Source organism: Chanodichthys erythropterus, chromosome 18 (genome assembly GCF_024489055.1).
Source record: "Chanodichthys erythropterus isolate Z2021 chromosome 18, ASM2448905v1, whole genome shotgun sequence".
NCBI lineage: Eukaryota > Metazoa > Chordata > Actinopteri > Cypriniformes > Xenocyprididae > Chanodichthys > Chanodichthys erythropterus.
Genome location: NC_090238.1, coordinates 25037323 through 25060410, shown reverse-complemented (window position 1 = coordinate 25060410; position 23088 = coordinate 25037323). Strand labels below are relative to the sequence as shown.

The following is a 23088-nucleotide window of genomic DNA, read 5'->3' as shown; positions in this document are numbered from 1 at the left end:
AGCGAGGTCTCGTCCATCAGTCACATGGGCTTTGGCCATCTGAAAAGTGACCTGTGATCCGACAGAAATCCCTGGCAGGAAAGTGCTTACCCGCACCTTTCCACACAAGCTGCTCTATCAATCTCACGGAAAAACTCAGAGCGTACTAGAAAACACATATTTCTGCACGCTATTTGTGCCTTCAAATTTACTATCAAAAGGACACTTTGCTAGACTCAAATTTGTTAGGATTTCCCAGAACGACACTGAAATTGTGTCAGTAAATGGTTGTATTAGGTCATGGACCGCTTTACTTTATGACTCATTCACTTACATTTTAAATAATGTGTCCTTTAAAAAGAAATGCGCACCGTAATGAGATCAACTGCAACATAAAGCTTTCGGATAAATAGGAAAAAGTGTCACTCTGACATCAATTGCTTAAGCAATACTGTGTCTATTGAAAGACAGTGAAATACTTTGGATCTGAGTGGAAACACCCAGCACTTTGGGGCTTTAGAAAATGGTGGAGTGTATCATTTTTTTAGCAGCTGTCTAAAAAACACTCTGCTCTCCACTAAAAAAAGAAGTGACAAAATGGCTCACCTTTGAAATCGGACATGATGCATGTCTCTCCTGAGAGAAGAGTGCGGAGAGAAGCCGCGGAGAGAAAGTCTCGATAAATACAGAGAATGACACCCGAGAACGAGAGAAAAAAAAAAAAAAAAAAAAAAATGGTACCAGGACTAGCGATTAGCCTATGCATCAGGCTAAAGGAAGTCTAATTGTGTATGCTTCAGAAAAAAAAAGAAAAGAAGGTATAAACGTGGACAGAAGATGACACCGGTTTGAATAAATCTACCACTCATCGATCACTTTTACCTGTTTTTGGCGGGTTGACACGCACGTCAACAAAGCTAGATGAACCGCTAATCGTCGAATCAATTAAAAAATAATTTCTCAAAAGAGTCACGTGCTTTCTCGGTCTCTCAGGGGTGCACTTTGGGCAGAACGGCCCCCGGTGTCTGCAGGCCGGGGCCAAACTCGCGAGCCGTCATCCACAAGCGAGCAAGAGCAATCTGCTTTTTCATTTTTCAGCATGGCCAGGCCCAGCCGGAGATTGATCGTCACATATGGCCCCAGAAAACAAACTGTCAATACCTTGAGCGCTGGAGAATTTGAACAAATAGCCGCCCTCCCATTCAAGCTGCTCATTGCGTCCCATTTAACAGATTTTATTGACAGTTTCCTTCTTGTAATTAAAGGGAAAACTACTGGCCAGCAACCAAGATAAAGTTCAAAGATGGGGTCAACACAAAGGGAGCCAGAGGGCCATGGCGTGACTGTCGATGGTGGACAACATCAGAGCCTGTTATTGACATGCAGGTGCATAGTGATGGGCTCCTTACTTAAGAGGCATCTGAGCAGAGACTTATGCTAATTTGGAGAGGGGCCACAGCCGTGCTTTTGAAGGATTTCAAACGGGGTGGGGAAGGGTGGGAACACTGTTTAGTGTGCGCGTGAACAGAGGAAGAGAAAACATGAGAGAAAGAAAGACTAAGATATTAAGATACCTGTACCTGAATGACTCTACTGCTACATCAGTCTTTAACATTCCAAAGCAGGGAGTTTAACTCTTTCTATCTTTCTTAAAATGATCAACAGCCCATATTAAGAGGACAAAAAATAAACATTGTGCTAATGACAGGAAATTCAAAAGGCCTCAAGTGCAGTTCAAGCTAAATGTTTCTTATTTCATTTGCAATAGGATTACTGTGAATGATTTTGTTTTGGAATGGAATGTTGACTTAATCAGAGCAGAAACCATTTTTAAGTTGACATGAACAAAAATAATGACAGATAGAAGTGGGTCAATGACATCTAAGAGTGTCCATGATAAAGGAAAGGAAAAAATTTAATTCTTAAAAAAATGTACTCTTTATTAAATGGTCAGTTGACCCAAAAATGAAAATTCTGTCATTAATCACTCGCCCTCATATCGATCCACACCCTTAAGACCTTTGTTCATCTTCGGAACACAAATTAAGATCTTTTTGATGAAATCCGAGAGGTATATGACTCGACAATAGACAGCAATTTAACCACCAATTTCAAGGTCCAAAAAGGTACTAAAGACATTGTTAAAAAAAGTCGACGTGACTGCAGTGGTTCAACCTTAATTTTATGAAGCGACGAGAATACTTTTTGTGCGCAAAAAACAAAAATAATGACTTTTTTTCAACCATTTTAACAATGTCTTAAGTATCTTTCTGGACCTTGAAAGTGGTGGTTAAATTGCTGTCTATTGAGGAGTCATATACCTCTTGGATTTCATCAAAAATATCTTAATTTGTGTTCTGAAGATGAACGAAGGTCTTATGGATGTGGAACGACATGAGGGTGAGTAATTAATGACAGAATTTTCATTTTTGGGTAAACTAACCCTTTAATGTTGATTTCATTTGTTTTTAAAAAAACATTTATACCATTTTCAAAAAAAAAATGTAATGACTCTTTTGTCATGTATGTATGAATGTAATAATACATTGCATTTATAATTTATTTTTGAATACATTCATAAATCTGAGTTCAAAATTCAAAAATTGAGTGTCATGCCATTGACCCAATTTTAAAAGGTCAATTTTTTTCCTTCTTAATTTTTGGGGAAATTTGTTGAAAGATGTTTTGTGATTGACTGATCGATCCATAACAGTTTGACATACAGAATACATCAAATCAAATATGGCGCCTGCTCTGACTGAAATCTATAGCATCTGCTCATTTTACCTGAGTTAGCCAGGGCTATAGCTTTAAGAGTGACGAACTCCTCCTTCTCCAGCTTCATGCTCTTATATTTCTTCACCAGTTGAAGAATGGCATTATTCAGGTCGAGCAGGCCGGCCAGCTTGGACTGATCCTCATCCATGATGTAGTCTTCAGCGTAGACCAGCTTGTCCTCAAAAGACAGCGAGCGGTAGACTACACGCAGGATCAGGATCTCCATCCACGCGCTCTGCAGAAGACTCATCTGGTCCGCCAGCGAAAGTGTGGAAAACCCTGAGAAAAAACGAGAAAAAGAGCTTTGTTCAACTCGACGATGAACGCTCAGCTTCAAATCAACATTCAACGTGGCATACGTTATTAAACCTCATTTCATTGTCAGAAGTTTCTGGTTGTGTTAGTGGGAAGCATTGACATTCTAGAGGTGTAATACAGAGGAAAACTCCAGTGGGAGTGAGCTGAGGCACCTAGCACGAGCCTTGGCTCTCATCTCCTGCTGCGCTGCAGGCCAGGGGGCATCCTGAGGGAGGGCACTCCTTATCTCCCCCAACATGCAGCATGGATCAATTCTTCCCATCACACCAACTGAAAGACTAATTGCTTGCCTCAAACTCCTTCTCCTTCCTCCTCCCCCCACTCTGCACACACTTTTTTTTTCTTTTTCAGTTTTCCAGTCTATTTGCTCGAAATGAAGGAAGTCTTGAAGTTCATGTTCATGAATGCCATTTGAAACAGATTATCACATGGCTTTTGTTTGTCCATTAGACAAGGAAGTTAACCTTCATGTACAGTTTGGGGTCTGAGAAACATACTTAATATTGAGGTACCAGGTGATACCTGAAGATGTTTCCTAATACTATTATGCCCCAACTATAAGATGAATAAATACAATGATTTTTCACATGCTAAGATTTTTTGATTGATGCACACACCATTCAAAGACCTCAAACTGAGGGTTAAAGTTTCAATAATTTCTATCTACTGACTTGAAGTTTTAAGTGAAGTGAAGGGAAATAAGAGGTTAATTTCAAAATCCCCCCAAATATTATTGAAATAATAATAATAATAGTAAGATACATAAGGGTTAGTTCGACCAAAAATGAAATTTCTGTCATTAATTACTCACCCTCATGTCGTTCTAAACCTGCAAGACCTTCGTTCATCTTCGGAACACAAGTTAATATATTTTTGATGAAATCCGAGAGGTTTTTTATCTCCCACAGAAAGCAACATATTTACCACATTCAAGGTCTGGAAAAGTAGCAAAGACATCGTTAAAATAATCAATGTGACTACAGTGATTCAACCTTAATGTTATGAAGTGACAAATACTTTTTGTGGGCAAAAGCAAAACAAAACTAACGACATTATCCAACAATTTCAACAAGTCATTCTCCTATGCAGTTGACGCAGTGCAGCGCTTCCGTGTTTACGTCCGAACACCGGCTCAGTATTGGCCGACGCTGTTCAAGTGAGCAGCACGACGCATGCGTGTGATGCTGATGCAGCAGCCGGCCAATACAGAGTCAGCGTTCTGACGTAGAACACGGAAGCTCTGCAATGTGTCTTTAACATAAACTGTCTAGGAGAATGACAGGGTAGAGAGGAAATTGTTGAAAAAAGTTGTTATTTTTGTTTTATTTTTGCACACAAAAAGTATTCGTCACTTCATAACATTAAGGTTGAACCACTGTAGTCATGGTGACTACTTTAAAAATGTCTTTACAACTTCTCTGGACCTTGAATGTGGTTATTTTGTTGCTTTCTATGGGAGATATATATATAAAAAAAAAAAAACCTCTCGGACTTCATCAAAAACATCTTAATTTGTGTTCTGAAGATGAACAAAGGTCTTACGGGTTTGGAAGAACATGAGGGTGAGTTCTTAATGACAGAAATTTCATTTTTGAGTGAATTAACCCTTTAAAATAAAGTGTAAGTACTCATTCCAAAACAAAGGCAGATAGAAAGTAGCTTGTAAAGGGCAAATAATCTTGACAAACTGCATAAGTGCTTGAGAGCCATCCGTCAGCTCTGAAGGAGAGGGACAGGCAAAACAGCACCTGTTGGTGTTGGACCTTTTCGTCTCATCTCACTTGTTCTGCTCTTCCAAAAACAGATGAAGCGTCTCTCTTTGCGACAGCAAGGGGGCTAATCTGGGTGGCGGGGGAACGGGAGGAAAGAGATGCTCACCAACATCTGTTGTGGAGAGATGCCTTCAGAGAAAGCAAGCAATTTTGCTTCTTTTTTTTTTTCTTCTCTTTTTTGAAATGTCTTTCTGTGAGTTAATCACTAATGGCATGGAGCTCATTAGGTATAGGTTTCAGGCTATTGTTTATACCAACCGCTAATTTATTATCCCAAACTGTTAACATCTCTGATCTCATTAGAGGCAGACTAAGAGCTAGTGAGCAGTTGGTGCCTCCCCTGGCCTGCTGGTGCTAGTGTGCTCAATGCCAGTTGGCAGGGCCATCTTCTACTACTTAATAAAATCATCAAAAGGGATTAAGCCAAGAATTTCTTAAGGGGGTCTAATGCAAGACCGCTGCATTCTTACGAAGACAGTGGCCTCAATGAAAGGTGGCACTGGCTAAAAATAAGATCACACTCTCTTGGCCTCCTTAGAGGCACGTGCAATCCTGTAATATTGCTGATCGTTTGGAAACAATCCACTAACCTACTTCGGATCTATGCAAATCAGAGAATTTTAAACCGAAACACTCATTCTATATATAAATGATAGACTAATTTTGACTATAAATTATATAGTATTGAGTAATTGATTGGCTATTTAAAAAGCTTTTCATGTTTTCTCCATTAAGAGATTCACATTGAAAAAATATAAACAGTGTTTTGCATGGTTGGTGACACCAGTAGACATTTAAAAGGGTTATTGTCGGCAGAGTTGATAATGAAAAGAAACACATCGTACAGGAGTCAAATGAACAACGGAAGGCTGAAGACAGTATATATCAAGATAGATCGAGAGATGCAGAGGGACAAAGAGAATGAGAGTACGAGGGACAAACAGAGAGACAAAATAAAGGCAGGGGGCGGGTGAGGAGGGGGTTGTGGAGTGGAGTGGAGTGGAGTGGAGTGGCAGATGGACGGAGCCCATCGCCTTGAGCTCCCCCTGTGCCACTCCCAGCCCTCCCTCTCAGCCACTGCTGTTAGTAAATAATTAGATTTACACATTCCCCAATCTCCACACATCTCTCCGCAGAATAATTAAAAGCCGGATGATTAGTTTATTGAGTGGAAGGAAGAACTTTTTTTCCCTCTTTATTGAGGTCCATCAATGATTTTATCAGGGGCTCGCGCTTTTACGGTTGTCATGCCAGTGCAGGCATCCAATTTTTCTTATCTCCCTGATTAATACAAATGCTGTTTCAGGACGCATTAATTAACAGATACAAATCTACGTTCTCATGGCCGGATCGATAGAGAGAAGAAAAGAGCCATCAATGTGAATTTACTGCTGATGATGGAAAAGGTTCTCTATTGACATTTACGCGAGGGCAAACTTTAAAGATGCATTTTTTCCCCTTCTTTTCATCTGTTATTTCATTTCACAAAAGAGCTCAGTGGCGACCGTGATTACGGTTCACCTTTGGATGCTTTGCCGCGTGAGAAAGGATCCAAAGAGCTGAATTAAAGCACGTCACTGTCATTTCAGCTGTGGTAAATGTATACAACTCCTGTAACAAGAGGAAGTTAATTGAGTGCAGGCATGACACTAGACAAGGCATGACAGTCTATAGACGTACACACACATAAACACTATTTATTTTTGAACATATATTCAGATATTTCATAATTTGCCTGATTTCTTTTGTGCTGGAAAAAGCAAGCCATGTAACTCTGGATAACAGTCCCTTTTATTTGGCAGACACAAAGCAGACTGCCCCGTCCTGATGACACACGGGCATTATCTGATCCAGCGTTCAATCTCCAGTAAGGTCCTCTCAATTTAACTCTCTTAGCCCAGAGACCAGCTTCAGAGCTCAGACTCCCTCTCTCTCGAGCAGGACTGAAGGGGCTTTGCCACTGGCACAATCTCTCTTCTTCTCTCTATCTCTCTCTTTTCTCTCAGTAAACTGATGCACTTTGTGCTAGATGGGGAGGAAAGGCTAAGTATGTGGATCTGTGAAGGTTACACCAGTAGAAGGTATCTGATGGCTGAGGCCTTGTGAAACCTGCAGTGGCTTTTCAGAAGAAATAAGCATTGGAGCAGCGCATAGCACAGGCTGACAGAAAGAGGCTGCGGTGCAGCCATGCGAAGTTAACCCCTGCCGGGCAGGACTGCTCACCACCAGGCCTCACAGCAACCACCGGCCGTCCGTCTGCCAAATCTTTTCTGACTGCACGTTTACACACTGAGAGAGCCCGCCGAGACAAACACACACACACACACACACACATACGCAGTCGTTCCTCCTCCTCGTCTTCCTCAAGGCAGACTTCACCTCAGCAATGCTGCTTAGCCGTCATATAAACACACGTGCGCTCAGCCCCTCCGTCTCACTCTAAGCAACACCCCTGTTTATTTTCTCATGGTTGCAGGGTAAATGAACACGCTTGAGCAATGAGAATCAGTTCTATTCTGCGTGCTGACTGCACTGGATGTTTATTTGACGTATCCTGGCTCCCTCCTGAGCTCCTGTGTGAATATACACTCTATTTGCTTTCACACTTTGTCAAGACGATGATGACACAGTAACTAATCTACTTGTAAAAATAGTGCTGGGGAGAACGAAGGTGAGACTTAATAATATTAGTCCAAGTTGTCATATCGCCTTAAGAGAACAGCATTGGATGACAAATAACAAAAACATACGTAAATCTATAACAGATATATTAACATGTGAATTCATCACAATATCTGGAAAACAGCACAACTGAGAGAGTAATTTTGCTTTTATATTGCAGTTCAGTAATAAGCAATACGTTAATATTGATTAACTTACATTTTATACAATATTACAAGTTACACTGTGTAGTTTTGGTCTACCAATGGAAATAGTTCTAAACGAATCCACAGCAGAACCACTGGGGTTCTTGGAGCAACACATAATAGTGAGCTTTGTTTCTTTATTGAATGAATCAGCGTTTTTGAATTAATTGTTTGAGAAAATGATTCAACAACTTACTCATAAAGACTTGTTTCGTTCCTGAATGAATCAGTGCTTTTGAACAAATTGACTGAATGAATGATTCAATGACTCACTCATAAAGTCACTCACTCAAAAGACATTTTTGCCACTGGGCAGGCATAACAATGAATATATATGATGTGAAACTGCTAAATTCTTCTTTATTATTTAACTGAATTATATATATTTAATAGTCAATTTTTAACCATGTTTTGATGTAAATGCTTTTTTATTACGCATATTTAATAATATTAATCTTTTCACCTCTGTACTATTGTGTATTTGAGTCACTAAAACAGATCCTTTGTAGCATCAATCTCCAAATAAGTCATGAAAAGGATGTTTCTTTGGAATACATTCAGCTGATTACTCTAAGCTTACAGATAAGCCTGTGGTGAGGCTAATGATGCCAAAGTTGATGGTGAGACAAGAACAACCACCATGCCAGTCTCTGTCTGTCCATTTACTGCCCCAGCATGGTTCTGAGATGCTACTCCCTCATCAGCTAAACCAGCTTTTTGCAAAACTCCTGCACCGAAACAACTCCCACCAAAGGAAATGGCAAATATTAGCCTACAGAAGTCTTGAACAAATCAAAAACAAGAGTGTTCTGTGTCTGTGTAAACAGTCGGGTCTTTAGTCTCCCTTCCCCCCTCAGAAAGGAGGGGGGACACAGGGGAAGTGATGACAGGAGCCGCATACACACAAACTGCCGCAGCGCTCCTCTTTGCTTTTATCACCGGCCGCCTTTCATCTCCACAAAACAACACCAGTCAGAGAGAGAAAGAGAGAAAAATCACACTTTTTAGAAAGGAAAACACATTAACACCGCCATAGCTGTCCACATCCATTTAGCAGCTAAGCAAATATTCACCTGTCAGTATGAGGCATGCTGCCGTACAGCATTTACCGTGATCACATGTGCACCGCTACGGTGTTAAACAGCTGCTGGCTTCTGCTCCACCATTCAATAGAGTTAAACAGAATTGAGTGATTTTCCCTCAGGCTTTTCTTTGGGGAAAAAAATTGAATGTTTTTTTTATGGCACTTATTATTTTGTTTCCGTTGTGAGAAGAATTTTAGAAACTGAAAGCAATCATCCGAAGGCTAATTCTGTAGGAAGGTGAAGCAATTGGATCAAAGGTAATCCACTCTCATTAGACTACTGAAACTCATAAAGACACGAAATTGACACTATTTATTGTCTTAATACATGTTCTTAGTCGTATTGTGCTCAATTGGTGCATATTAGCCTAAAAATAAAACTCTTTCAGTAAAATGTATCAACTAGCTCCAACCACTTGGCCCCATTTTGGTATATAATGCAACTTTTCAAAGTCCAATCAACTCCCAAGTGATAAAATAAATTCTCCTTGTTGAATATCCTGTTTTGCTTGAAAATCTGTCAGATGGAAGCAAAATCAGTTGCCCACTGGTTAATTCAATTGCATTAACAAAGTGCAAAACTCCAAAGAAAAATGTAATTTTCTTTAAACTGTCTGTCACATCTTGCTCCAGATTATTAGGACACAACTAATAACACAACTAATTTACTGTTGTCTTGCAGGATTTGCTCCACCCAAAGCAGAGAAGATGCTTCATCGTCACGTTAGCACGACTTCTTGATTCTAATGCACCTTAATTAGCAATCGGCAGACTCTTAATTGCATACATTAAGGCCGAATGGTGGTGGAGATTAATTCTAAATATACCGAGACAGCTGGTTAAGATAGCATGGATTACTGTTCAGACTGTACTTTTCCACCTAATTGCGTATGGAAACGAGGCAGCAACAAGCACATGTGCCCTGGTGGCGGCCACGGAGAAGGGCGGCAGCTCCCCGGACTGTAATAAAGCATCCATGGCAGGGGCTCCACAGATGGAGTGACATTAACCACAGCACCGAAAAGCCATTTCCAACAATGAAATATCAATATTTACATTTTAATTACACCTTTTTCCTATTTCTCCCCAGAGTCTCTTAAGGTTGGCGAATGTAGAAGTGTCTCTTAAGGGTTACGGGAGAAGGTTGATATTATTAATCTCAGGATTGACGTGGATTTGGAGATTTTATTGTTTTCAGAAAAGTTATGTTGAACTAATGAGATTAATAATGTGGCAAAAAGACAAAATAAACATGTCCCCTCTTTCCTCTTTCTCATGGGGTTCAGTTTGGCTCATCCCTATACTTGCTGTTTTTCATGCTAATGTTTGCGGGAATGACAGCAGTTTTGTCCTATTCCTATTAGGGGGCATTAGTGTAGTTTACACAGAGCTCTAGAGCTCTCCGCCTCACTCCTGTGCCAGTTGGATGTCTTTGATGTGCGACTCCCCTACGGGTGTCAAAGCGGCTCCTGCTGGCAAGGTCCGTCGAACGCAACTGCCGTCGTTCCGTCAGGCACAAAAGGATGTGTTAGCAAAGGCCATGAGATGCACCAGGCAAAGGCTTAAGTCTGAGCCTCAGACGCCCCCTTAGTTTGCCACAGCATATAGTCAGGAGCGTGAGAGCGTGTGTGCGTGTGTGTGCGCGCATAAGGGAGGGGTGTGAGGCAAATACTTATACGGATTCATTTGTTTTCCCATGCTGATCGATAAAGCCCCTTACGAGGCTGTATTGACAAACCCTATCTCATCTGGACATTGTGGAAAAAAAAAAACACAAGAAAAAAATCTTTGATGATACATTCTTCTCTAAAAACATGGAATAACTGCGATTACCGCAGCATTTTATTTATATGCTTATCACTGGAGATTAAATTTGAGAAAAAAATCATCCAGATCTTTCTGATAGAGGCCTGACTGCATGGATTAATTTCATACTGGAGGATTAGCGTCTCTCTCAAACATGATCCGGCCAGACAAACAGAAGCAGAGGAATGTCCCACATTTCCACAAACACTCCGGCGTCAACGACGCACGCAGACAGACAGACAGGGAGTCTCGCGCTTAAAAGCGTGCCTTAATGCTTCCGAGACAAGACATTACCCCATTCCACGGCAATGAGCACCTTTTAATTTCTGCAAAAGCCACGGCTGAAAATCTTAATTAATTGTTCCATACTGCTTCAGGGTCATTATGCAATGTAATAAAGGCCGTGTAATTATGAAATTTTACAGCCATTACTGAGGCTGATAGCTCGTATTTCATCATCAGGCGGGCCGATGGCTTTCCGGGCGCACGGCTCCAAGTGATGGACTGCACACAGATCTATCAGGCCCAAACAATAAGCTGGCCCGGCTGGCGTAATAGCTACCCACAGATGAAGCAACAGATAAAGATAAACTGTAAATCCGCAGCACAAACCCAAATGTTGTTTAGCGTCCGGCGCGAGCGACCATCGAAGCTGCGTTTTGATTACGCAATTGGAAATAAGGCAGCGATGCGTGTGAAGGAAGTAGTCGGGTGTTGGGAATCTGTAAGTGTTGTGTGTGTGAATGGAGAGACAATGAGCTAGGATGGCCATTTATGCACTCATGAATGAAAGGAATAGTTTGTCCATACAATGAAAGTTCATGTCCAATGTTGTTTTGGACCCTATTGATTTTCACTGTATGGAAAAAAAAAAAAAAATCTTCAAAATATATTCCTTAAAAATAGGTAAGTCACACAAGTTTGGAACTAAGGTGAACTGTCCCTTTAACACACACACACACACACACACACACACACACACACACACACACACACACACACACACACACACACACACACACACACACACACACATGTTTGTTTTTGTGAATTGTGGGGACTTTCCATAGACTTCAATGCATTTTACACTGAACAAACTGTACATTCTATCCCCCTACCCTGCCCCTACCCCTAAACCTAACCCTCACAGGAAACTGTGCAAACTTTTACTTTTTCACAAAAACTCATTCTATATGATTTATAAACCCATTTACATTGTGGGGACCGCTGGCTGGTCCCCACGATGTAGGTGAACTCAGGTTTATATTACATCATGGGGACATTTGGTCCCCACAATGTAATATAAACAAAAGCACACACACACACACACACACACACACACACACACACACACACACACACACACACACACGCACAAAGAAATTAAAATATAATGAGGGATGCAAGAGAACCTGCACTGTTACATATAGCTATTTCAGAACAGAGAGAATAATATAACAGAGTAATGCATGAAAGCATCGATCATGATAAACACAAGAGCTTATTTGAGGAGGGCCACATTTTATGTGCAAAATATGCAGGGCGGAAAGAATGAGGCGAAAAAGAATATGCTGATGCCAGTTTTGCAAGACACAATGGCTCTTTGGCCTTAGAAGTACAGAAGAGGTTCTGTGGAGGGAAACTCTCTATACCTGAGGGACTGCAACAAAAGAGACAGAGAGGGAAATTCAGAAGAGGAAAAAAAGGAAGGGAGAACATTTTGGACACACTGAAGGTAGCAGACATTTAAATGTGAATTTACATTCAAATATGAAATATGGTGATGAGGTGGAGGACACTTAGATGTCCATGCGTATGAGTCTGTGTGTGAGAGAGAGAGTACTGTATTTGAACCAGTATTGCTTTTCAATCTCTTTGAATATGGACTGGCTAAAAACTCATTCAGCATCAGCACATGGGTCAATGACAGTGTCCACAATAAAGAAAAGGAAAAATCTTGACTTTTTAAAAAAAATATATAAATATATAAAAAGGATAAATTATATAAAATACATAACATTTCAAATACTTAATAATAAAATGCCAAACTGAAACATTGAAATCTTGTATTTTATATATTATTTTCTTTAAAAATTATTTATTTATTTACTTAAAAAAAAAAAAAAAAAAAAAAAAAAATATATATATATATATATATATATATATATATATATATATATATATATATATATATATATATATATATATATATATATATATATATATATATATATATATAAAACATAAGATTAAGATGTTTATCATAAAAGAGGTCTAAAAAGTGTCTACTCTGAGGTTCCTTCCAAATCCCACTTCAGGTTTTCTGTGAATCTGCATGTGTGAAGCACTGCTGATCTGTTGTGCTTTTTCACTATGTGAAGAGGACACTTTCTCTGTTAAAAACATGGCCAATCACAGCATTATTTATAAGCAACACACTGGGCACGACCATATACGGGCTGTGTCGCCTAGCCTCCGCATCGATAATAATTTACATCATGATTAGGCTCGCATACAGGACCAAGGCAATATGTTGCACATCTTTGAGAGCCGCCTGTTTAACTCACAGTCTCGTTTGGACGGGTACACACGAGGTTATAATTCCTCAGAGCTGGCCGACAGCTCAAATCCAATCCCATTTTCCTGCCTGCTTGCTCTTTGATGGAAATGATGCCCCCCTGAACTGATACTTTGGGGTGGGGTTTCAGGGGAGGGCCATTTCGAGCCTGCCTGTGAACTTTGCATGAACCGCTAGACAAAAAAAAATAAATAAATAAATAAATAGACAAAAAAAAAATCATAATATGATGACAGGCCTGTTCTACCTCCCAGCAAATTTGCTGTTGGAGATGAAGGGAGTGAAATAGAGTTTGGTTTGTATAATTACGTCCATCTATCTTTATATTCCACTAGCATATCACAAATTGAAAATACTAAAAATTGACTGTTCATTCTGATGGTTAATGATTGGCGTAGACACGGCGATGATTTATTGGTTACTTACTGATGTGACACATTTGCATCTTATTAGATGGAGATTACTAGGAGGCCCTTTCAGATTGCAGGACGCAGCCCTTCACAAACTGCCTGATGGATTGATTTGATTTGCAAATGTAATCAAACTAATAAGAGGGAAAAATGAGCAATAATGCCTTGTTTTTTCAACGGGCAATCACACAGGGCCGCCCCCCGCTGGCTGTGGGGCAGACACTGGGCCTGATGGGCTGGTAAGAATGCAGTGCTGGTGAGAGGCCAGAAGGTTACTGTCACACCTAGTCAGCTCTCTTACTGCCTTTATAAAAGCCAATGTGTCCTTTATAAAGGCCAACATGCGAGAGGACAGATAAACACAAGCATTATGCAGAGCTTTGTCATGCGAAAACAAATGCGAGTGTGAGTGCAAAGCACGATGCAAATCTGACTACTGTCAGTTGCATTTCCAACAGGCTAAGACAGACGTGTTTACATGTGAAGTGTGGTGCAGCATGGGTATTGTGTGTGATGGACAGTCACTCCATATTCTGTGATGCATAGTCTATTAGCAAAAATGGAGAAAAAAAGAGAACATCTATATTAATTTCAAGAAGAAAATCAATGCTTAAATATGGTGAGTAATAATCACATGAAGACATCCATCATGTGTTCCTAACAATCAATTCCTCCTGAATTTGAAATTATATGTATATATATATGTATATGTAAAATTTTCTTTCAAACATAAACCCTCATCTAAAATCACAATCATGATTACATGCTGTCGCAACACTATGGGCAACTTTTTTTATTTTTTTTTTTTACTTGGTTTGGCAAGCAAACTGTCAATCTACATTTTAAAAGGATAGTTCACCCAAAAATTATTCCATGATTTACTCACCCTCAAGCCATCCTAGGTGTATATAACTATCTTCTTTCAGACGAACACAATCAGAGATATATTTAAAAATATGGATGCATTTCAGTCTTCAGAATTTGGGGTACCAGTCACAACCATTATAAACCTTGGAGGACTAAGGATATTTTTTAAATATATCTCCAATTGTGCTTGTCTGGAAGAAGTCATATACACCAAGGATGGCTTGATGGTGAGTAAATTATGGAATAATTTTTGGGTGAACTATCCCTTTAAGGCTCAATAAAAGTCATTTACTCAACCTCATTTTGCTGAAAAGCTGTATGGTACCATATTTATAAGTATTCACATGATTATCACTGACTATTCACTTTTAACTGTTCATCACACAAAGCTATTTTATAACATCAGAAGACCTGGAATATACCACACAGACCACTTTTATAGCATTGTTGCCTTTGTTATGGTCAATATGACTCACAATAAGGACAACCTGCTTAAAGATTCTTCAAAATTCCTGCTTTTGTAAAAAGAAATACAACATATAGGTTTGGAAAAAACCATGAGGGTGAGTAAATAAATGACAGAATTTTCCATTTTGCATTAACTATCAATTTAATAAACTTAGGTATTAGTTTAGGCCTAGTCCTAAGCTATAAAGTAAATGATTTACAAATATCTTTTCACAAACAATCCAGACTAATGAAAGTTTAGGTAATTAATATCCTCAAATAGGTTAAGAAGGAAATGGAGTGAGAGATCAGCCTATAGAAAAATAAACACATAGTCCACATATTGACATGCACAAAAAGGACACATCTGTATGTAATGGGGAAAAAGTATAGACTCGGTCATCATTCAGACACCCGAGTCAATAATGTCACAGACTGTAGGCAGCACATCAGTATGAAGATGTGGAACTCATCCAGTATTCTGTGCTGAGCTGACATGGCCTTCCCCCGAACAAAATATCACAAACACAACCTTGAGAAGACAACTGCTCATTTCACCATCAACTACCATCCTGCTTTGTCTATAATGACCAATTCACAGATTTATATCTCTTCAAAGTAATAACGAGACATGCGATTGAAGAGAGCTTATGCGATCATGACCTTTGAACTATCTCAACACACCAATATAAAACGCACATCTCTCTGACACACATTTCTCCTATCTTTCCTCTGTCTGTACAGCCTTTTTCTCTGAGTGTCAGACTTAATTTAGTGTGTCTCACTTTGCTGAACGTATCAGGAGTGAAACCCCTGCTAAAAGTGAAAATTTGATTTGCTAAAAGGAGCTTAGGGCATCTATTAATCAATATTTGCAGTGTGTCAGGCTGAGGGTGGTGACAGACAAGGCCTCATTTAGAGATTGGTTGGAGTGGGGATATCAGGTGGGGGTGGGGGTATCGCGAATGGGTTTTCTCCTCTCATCCAGGGCAGAGAAGAGGAGGAGGGTCCCAAAAATCACATCTGGGAAAGCACTGGCAGGCACACCAGCATCAGCGAGGAGGAATAAGAGGGCTTACTCCAGTTTGCAGATAATTATGTTTACATATGATTAGCTCTTCCTCCAGTGGGTTCACAGAGCTAATGAGACAAAACTAGCAAGCGCGTTCAGTCAAAATGAGACTGGAGTGAGAAAGAGGGAGGGACTAAACTGAGAAAAAAAGGCGAATGGAGCCATGACTCTGTGTTTTCATGAAGAGAACTTGTGAGCTAGCAGTATGAATTGAATGTGATGAGATAAGCAGACCATGTACTGTGAAATGATGTCAAATCAACACGACTTTCTATTGCATCCTCACAGGTTGCACTAAAATATATACAGAGCATGACTAGTGTAGTCTATATCATTAACAAATGACTCTTATGATTCGGTTCTTTTAAAGATTCATTTTAAAGTGATCTGTTTGGATGTGTCTGACAAATCCTCTGAAAATGAACTCACTGAATTGGTCACTGAATTAACATATGACTCACTTGATGAACTCAGTCTTTATTTTCTGTCATATCAAACTATGTTTTGGGTACTTAAACTCAGTGATTTTTGTTGTTTTTTTGTTGGCCAAAATAAGCAGTTATAATGAACTTTGTAGTACATTGTAAAAATTGGTAAAAAAAAAAAAAAAAAGTATCCAAAAAAGCTTTTATTTAGCCACTAATATGTCCATGTACATCATTTAATTTTTTTTTAAAGTATTTATTTATAGGATATTTATTCGACAATGTGTACTTGCATATTTACATTTTTTTTTAAATGTTAATTTAATTTAAAAACATTAGAGCATTAAACCATGACATTAAATATTTAAAATATAAATAAAACAATAAAATATACAATAAATGTATATATATATATATTAAATGCATATTAAATGCATACATATATACATACTATTTTTATTTTGTAATATATTTTATTGTTACTATCTATTCTATTTACTTTCATGGTTTAATGCATTATTATTATTACATATGTAGTCATTGTAAATAACTGTAAAATAAAGTTCCCGTAAAATTTACAGTAAGAAAACGGCAACTGTGGTTACCAGAACTTTACCATAAAAATTACAGTAGCAATGTTTTAGGTTTTACAGGACAGCACTTAGTTTACTGTCTATTTTACAGTTCAAAACCGTATTATTTAAAGCTCATCACAAGCAGCTTTTCCACAAGCTGAGAAGGACAATACTAATATATAGAAGGTGCACACAGTGTCATTCACACAAACACTAAACACCATCATGGAAACACACATGCATTTAAAAAAAAAAAGGCAATGAATATTAATTTAACAACATTAGATATAACATAAAACCCTAATGTACATAACTGATTAGAAAAAATTACATTAAACGTACCGTTAGATCTATTACAGTTATTCACCGTATATAGTATGGAAATTTTATAAATAAATAAATAAATAAATATATATATATATATATATATATATATATATATATATATATATATATATATATATATACACACACACACACATACACACATACATATACACACACTGACATATAAGAAACTGGTGTGAAATGTGCATTATTTCAGCACTGTATTACAACGCCAAGAGTGATTGTAAGACCTCTATCTCCAGTGTGTTTTTCCATCCTGAAGATTAGAGGCTGGGAAAGGGCTCATGGAGAAAGCAAACCTATGGTTTAGATAAATCCCTCGCTCAGCTCCTGATTAAGACATCTCACCATCCGCCCAGTGCCTGAGACAAGGCCAGAATGAAATAAATAAAGCATAAAACACACACACACACACACACACACACACACACACACACACACACACACACACACACACACACACACACACACACACACACACACACACACACACACACACACACACACACACACACACACGTTGCGTTCATGGCTGCAGCCTTGGGGCAATTGTGCACACTATGCCAGGGTAAGTTTAATTGCTATTGTTCATATCCAGAACAGGCCACTAAGCCCCGTATACACAGGTCAACCAATAATGATGACACCTCAATCACGTCTGCAGATTGCACTGAGTAAGCACCTCCTGTTTTTTTCCCTAACGAGGTTTCCATGCGAATATGCTAATCCCATGGCGCCTCTGTCCGGCAAACACATAATCATTTTAATATACCCAGAGAAACCTCGCTGCGATATTTGAGTAGGAGTCGGGCTTCCATGACTGTCTCCTTCTCCTGAACCCATTACGAAAGCACTGGCCCTGACAATTGAGGGAGCGAGAGAAAGGCCAGACCGAGGGAGAGAGAGGGACAGGAAGGTGTAGAAAGCAAGAGAGGGAAAAAAGATGGAGGTGGGGGAGGCAGAGGAATGAAGTGGAGTGTGGCAGTACCTCGGTATCTACATAAAAGAGATTAGAGTCGACAGGGTTCCATTTTACAGCTCAATCATATTGTGTTAGCACACGCTTATCCGCGTGCCAGTGAAAATTGAAAGGGAAATAAAGAAAGAGAGAAAGTCCCTGAGATAGGACCAAGAATGGGAGAAGCCCGAGCAATTTCAGCCTGCATAAAGGGCCTGTAATAGTGAGGGTCCTGTCATGCTAAAAAGCCAGCGACGGTCCGTTCACCGGCCATTCTTGTAGCTCGCTCGTCAAGTCAAGTGCGACCGCCCTCCATTGTGTGCCGCTGTGTTCCGATAAGGCATGTCACAACCGTATGACAGCACGTTTTCATTTATTTTTATTCCACCCGGTCAGCGTGAAGGGACTCTAATTCTATTTACAGATAAAAGTACAGGTTTTTGGTTCAAATGTTTGCTCTTTCCTCTCTGCATATGCAATTTGAACAATTTATTTTTTTTTTTAATTCCTTTCACCCGGATGTGAGGGGACACTAATTCTATTTACAGATAAAAGTAACTTTTTTTCCCCGCTCCCGGATTTTTAAGCTACAAACGTTTGCTCTTTCCTCTCCCCACGTGCAGCTTAAATGCTAAAATAAAATTAGAGCCTGAATGTTTTAATCTCGTAAATGAGATTCCTCACCCTAATCCACATTATGTCATTTGCTGCCTTTTTCCGCCCTCGTATTGAGTTAATATCACATTTCCAAATCCTTCCGTCTTCCATAATGCCAGGCTTACAGGAACGGGTGACGCCAGGGTTTTGTTCAGACACCCTCTCTCGCCGAGTGTTTGTAAACCATATCGAATGTTTTCACGGCCTATACGAGCATGTAAATGATCAGAGGAGGGAGAAGGGGCGAAGCCTCGGTGCATTAAAAAAGCAATCAGAAAGGAGCGGCCGTGTCTGCGCCGCCAGCGGAGGGAGCTGCCGTCGAGGCGTCTTTAACTCTATTCCGCAAAACACAGACTGCTTCATTATCCGCCAGCTCTCCGCAGCGGCAGCTCCAGTAATACTGAGTGATGTTTAAATTAGTTTACAATTTGCCTGCTCCTCGCCTAGGACAGATCGTAAGCGAAGGCGCTCAGAAATGTCAGCGGCGCTCCTAACCACCGTAACAAATTGTTGCCCGTACGCTGCACACCTAATGACTTCAAATTAGCTTCTGTGCGAGAGGCTGACAGTTTGTTACGTCTGTTAGCAACATAGCCGCCGTATCATGAGCCATAAATTGGTTTGGGCTCTCGGGGAGAATGGAGGCCTTCATCAATTTGATTAAAAAAAATTACTGTACCATAGAAAACGTACAGATAAACTAGTCGGAAAAGAGAGGAATGCGCACATGGAGCCTGGCGGAGGGTTAGGGGAGGTTAACAGGAGGCCGTTTACAGAGCCTGTAAACAGTGACGGTGTCTGTCTGATTGTGTGAGGTTAAAGAAAAAAAATCATTTTGAGGAAAAAAAAAATACTTTATACTGTATCTCGCACTTTTCTTTGGAAATTTTCATCAGGATACAGTGGCAATCGGAGCGCAAGGAGCAGGAGGAGATGAGAGCCGCAGGAATACCTGCTCCGGAGATGAGGGGGCTCCTTCCTCTTCAAACAGACACAGAATTGCCTGCCGAGGTCTAATCATACAATCATCTCTCTTCTGCTGAGCAATCGTTCATAGAATGTGAACTCTGACGCCAAATGTACACTGCCAATCGAGAGACTCCTCTGTTTGCTTTCTGAACAGATGCGGTCTATGAAGAGAACTAATACATGCGGACACTGTGCAGAAAAAAAAGCCATGAATGTGCAAATGCATACACACAGAGTGGCAGAAGTTCATATATATCCTGAGACATAATGGACACTTCTTAGCCTGAAAAATGTATACATTCTGTTACTCTAAGTGTATATGATGTTGCACTGTGCTAAAAAACACTTATTTTTGTTTTGTCAATGATGAGCGAACTGAGAAAAGTGTAAAAGGCATTAATTCTTTGTACAAAACTGTATTTTGAATCATTTTTTAATAAAAGGTGTCTAGATAAACTTATTATTCCTATACTGATTATTATAAAAGTTACTGGCTTGATGAAATTATTGAGCCTGAATAATAGCCACTATAAACATAATATATATAACATAATATTGTGAAAGTCCTTTAGAAATAATTCTAATATACTGATTTGGTGCTCAAGAATCTTATTATCAATGTTGGAAACAGTTGTGCCTCTGCTAAACATCTTTGTGGAAACCGTGATATTTTTTTTCAGTATTCTATGATGAATAGAAAGTATGAAAGTACAAAATTAATGTAAAATAGATAGAATTTGTAACATAATAAATGATTTACTCTCGCTTTTGATCAACTTAATTCTAACTTAATGAATCAAAAAACACAAACAAACAAAAAAAAGCATAGTGTCATATTATACTGCTATACTACACTATATATACATAAACCTGCCACATTCTAGAAGCTCCAGCGATATGGCTTCCAGCTCACAGGGAAAATCCCATTAAATCCACAGGGCAAGTCTGGGTCAATCTGGCATGGAGCAGCAAAAATAACCTCCCAATCTTGCATCTCGTGCCTGGCAGGAAATTGGCACTCTGATGAGCTTTAAGCCCATTTTATGGCTTTGTGTGGCACTATTGCCCTGGGCCAGTATTAACACAGTCATATCTACAGCACAAGGGGAACTACAACACAACTTCCTGTGCGGCAAATCAAGGTGTTATCATGTTTGAGTTAAAAGGCTGGATTCTTTTGTTAGTAAAAGTGGTTGAACACATCTCATGAAAGAATGCACGTTCACATGCCGTGAAACTACCACTCTGTCTCTTCCTCCTTTCTTTCCAAGTTAACCAGTCTTACTATTGTCTGATTTCAGAGCTTTCTTTTTCTTCACCTCATTTTTTTCTCTCGCTCCACAGTCAGTCACCTATGGGAAGCTCTTTTCAAACAGTGAGGGCTGAAATGGGCCGCCACTCTCTGTGACCAGGGCAGTCTCAGATTAAATGCAAAAAAAGGGCTTTGTTAAGCAGATTACCGGAAACTCCTCATTCTGTCTTGTGGAAATGGGCAATAAGCAGCAGTAGAGAGAGAGGAGGGGAGGACACTTGTCTCAATCATGGTCAGTCATGCCATTATTGTTCATGGCTAATGTCAGGAATCCTTTCAACAAGGCTGCTGATTGGCTGAAACGGCAGGTGAAAATGCTTCCTCTCCACTCCTATGGATATTGTGCTAGATTGAGGAAGGAATTAAGCTAAAACTAAACAGATTGATCCTTGTCTGCTGTCACAGGAGGAAAAATGCTGACCTAAGGACTGTGTCACTGGTGGCCTGGGTGATGGCAAATGTCCTTGATTGACAAGGCACAGCTTTGTTTGTTTCAGCATAGTGTTTTGCTCTTGCTGAAAACAGCAATTACTCAAACATGCTTTGCAGTTGTTGTATTTTGCACATACAGTGGAATAAAAAAATATGAGACTACATTGGTGTATTAAGGTTTAAATGTCATTTAAATCTGAAAATAAATAAAAGGTTTAAGGATGCAGAAAAATGTAATGTAGAAGAAATATGATAATAATTAAACAAATATTTGATGTGTTTAGATTTCTATAAATAAGAACATCTTAGATATAACATATAAAAAATAAAAGAACAATATAAGAACAATAAAATTAATAAGAACATTTGTGACCCAGATCATTTGATTATCTTGCTTCCAAGAATCACAAAATGCTCTTTGGATCATTCTCAAATCATGCTGGATAACTTGAATGACAAACAAATATTAATAAATTCTAAAATTCATGTTAACTTGTTTAACTTGTTTTTCATTCACTGTAATGCTGTTAATATCATTTGTAATGGAAAACAAAGGAATAGAATCATAATTTCACATGTTTAGACTTCTGGACCCCACTGCATTATAGACATTTTCATCAGATATTTAATATCCCATGTAACCTTTTAAATATTTTCAAACTTTTATAAAACAGCTGGTTTACGCCATAACATTCAATCCACGGTTCACACTGAGAGTTTACCTGTAGTTGCATATACTCTCTATCACTGCTAATGTCCTACCTGGGATATGCTTGGCCCAGCCAATGTTGACCACCAGTTCCCTGTCTGCCAGGTCACAGAGCGTGGTCAGGGCTTTGATGTCGCTGTCGGGCACTGTGGGGTCAGGCATGGCGTAGATCTTCTCAGGCTCCGCCACCAGCAAGTGAGACACAATCTTGTTATCTGCAAGGCAGCCAAAGGGGACTGTATTTGAACACCGAGGGGAGAACAAAGAAACAGATTGGGATTATACCAGCAAGGTCATATAGTGTTTGGTTCAGTAGCAAAGAAAGCAATCAGATAACATGAAATATTGGCAGAGTTGTTTTCTTTGGGTGAAAAGATGATGTTTGTGGCACTGAAAAAGCTGGTTTTGGTCTACGAATGAATGCATGGTGTCGTTTGTAATTGAAAAAAAAGCTTTTTTGGTTTCTTGTGTTAGGAGAGAGTTTAATGGTGCAGAGCAGTGGATCTTAACCGGTTTTGTTTCAAAACCCAGTTTTTTGTTTTGTTTTGGGTTTTTTTTGCACAAAAAATAGTTTATATTAAGAAGGAAAATATATGTTATCTAAACACATAGACATTATATTATATAAATATTTTCAATGTGTGATTTTTAGCAATGGGGGCTTTTTATGTTGGCCAAATGAAATTATACCAAAATAAAAGAGTCTGAATAGTTGGTAATACAAG

At 39.2% G+C, this 23088-nt stretch overlaps 1 protein-coding gene across 2 annotated transcripts in view; it reads right to left on the bottom strand.

Annotated features, from left to right (window-relative positions):
• esrrga (estrogen-related receptor gamma a) overlaps positions 1-23088 on the bottom strand; it is a 151307-nt gene that overhangs the window by 2880 nt on the left and 125339 nt on the right. For both annotated transcript variants that reach the window (XM_067367065.1, XM_067367064.1), the window contains exons 6-7: positions 22417-22599; positions 2767-3036 (exon numbers count right to left, since the gene is read on the bottom strand). In XM_067367065.1, coding sequence (XP_067223166.1) covers positions 2767-3036; positions 22417-22599 — 453 coding nt within the window. The remainder of the gene's footprint in view (positions 1-2766; positions 3037-22416; positions 22600-23088) is intronic.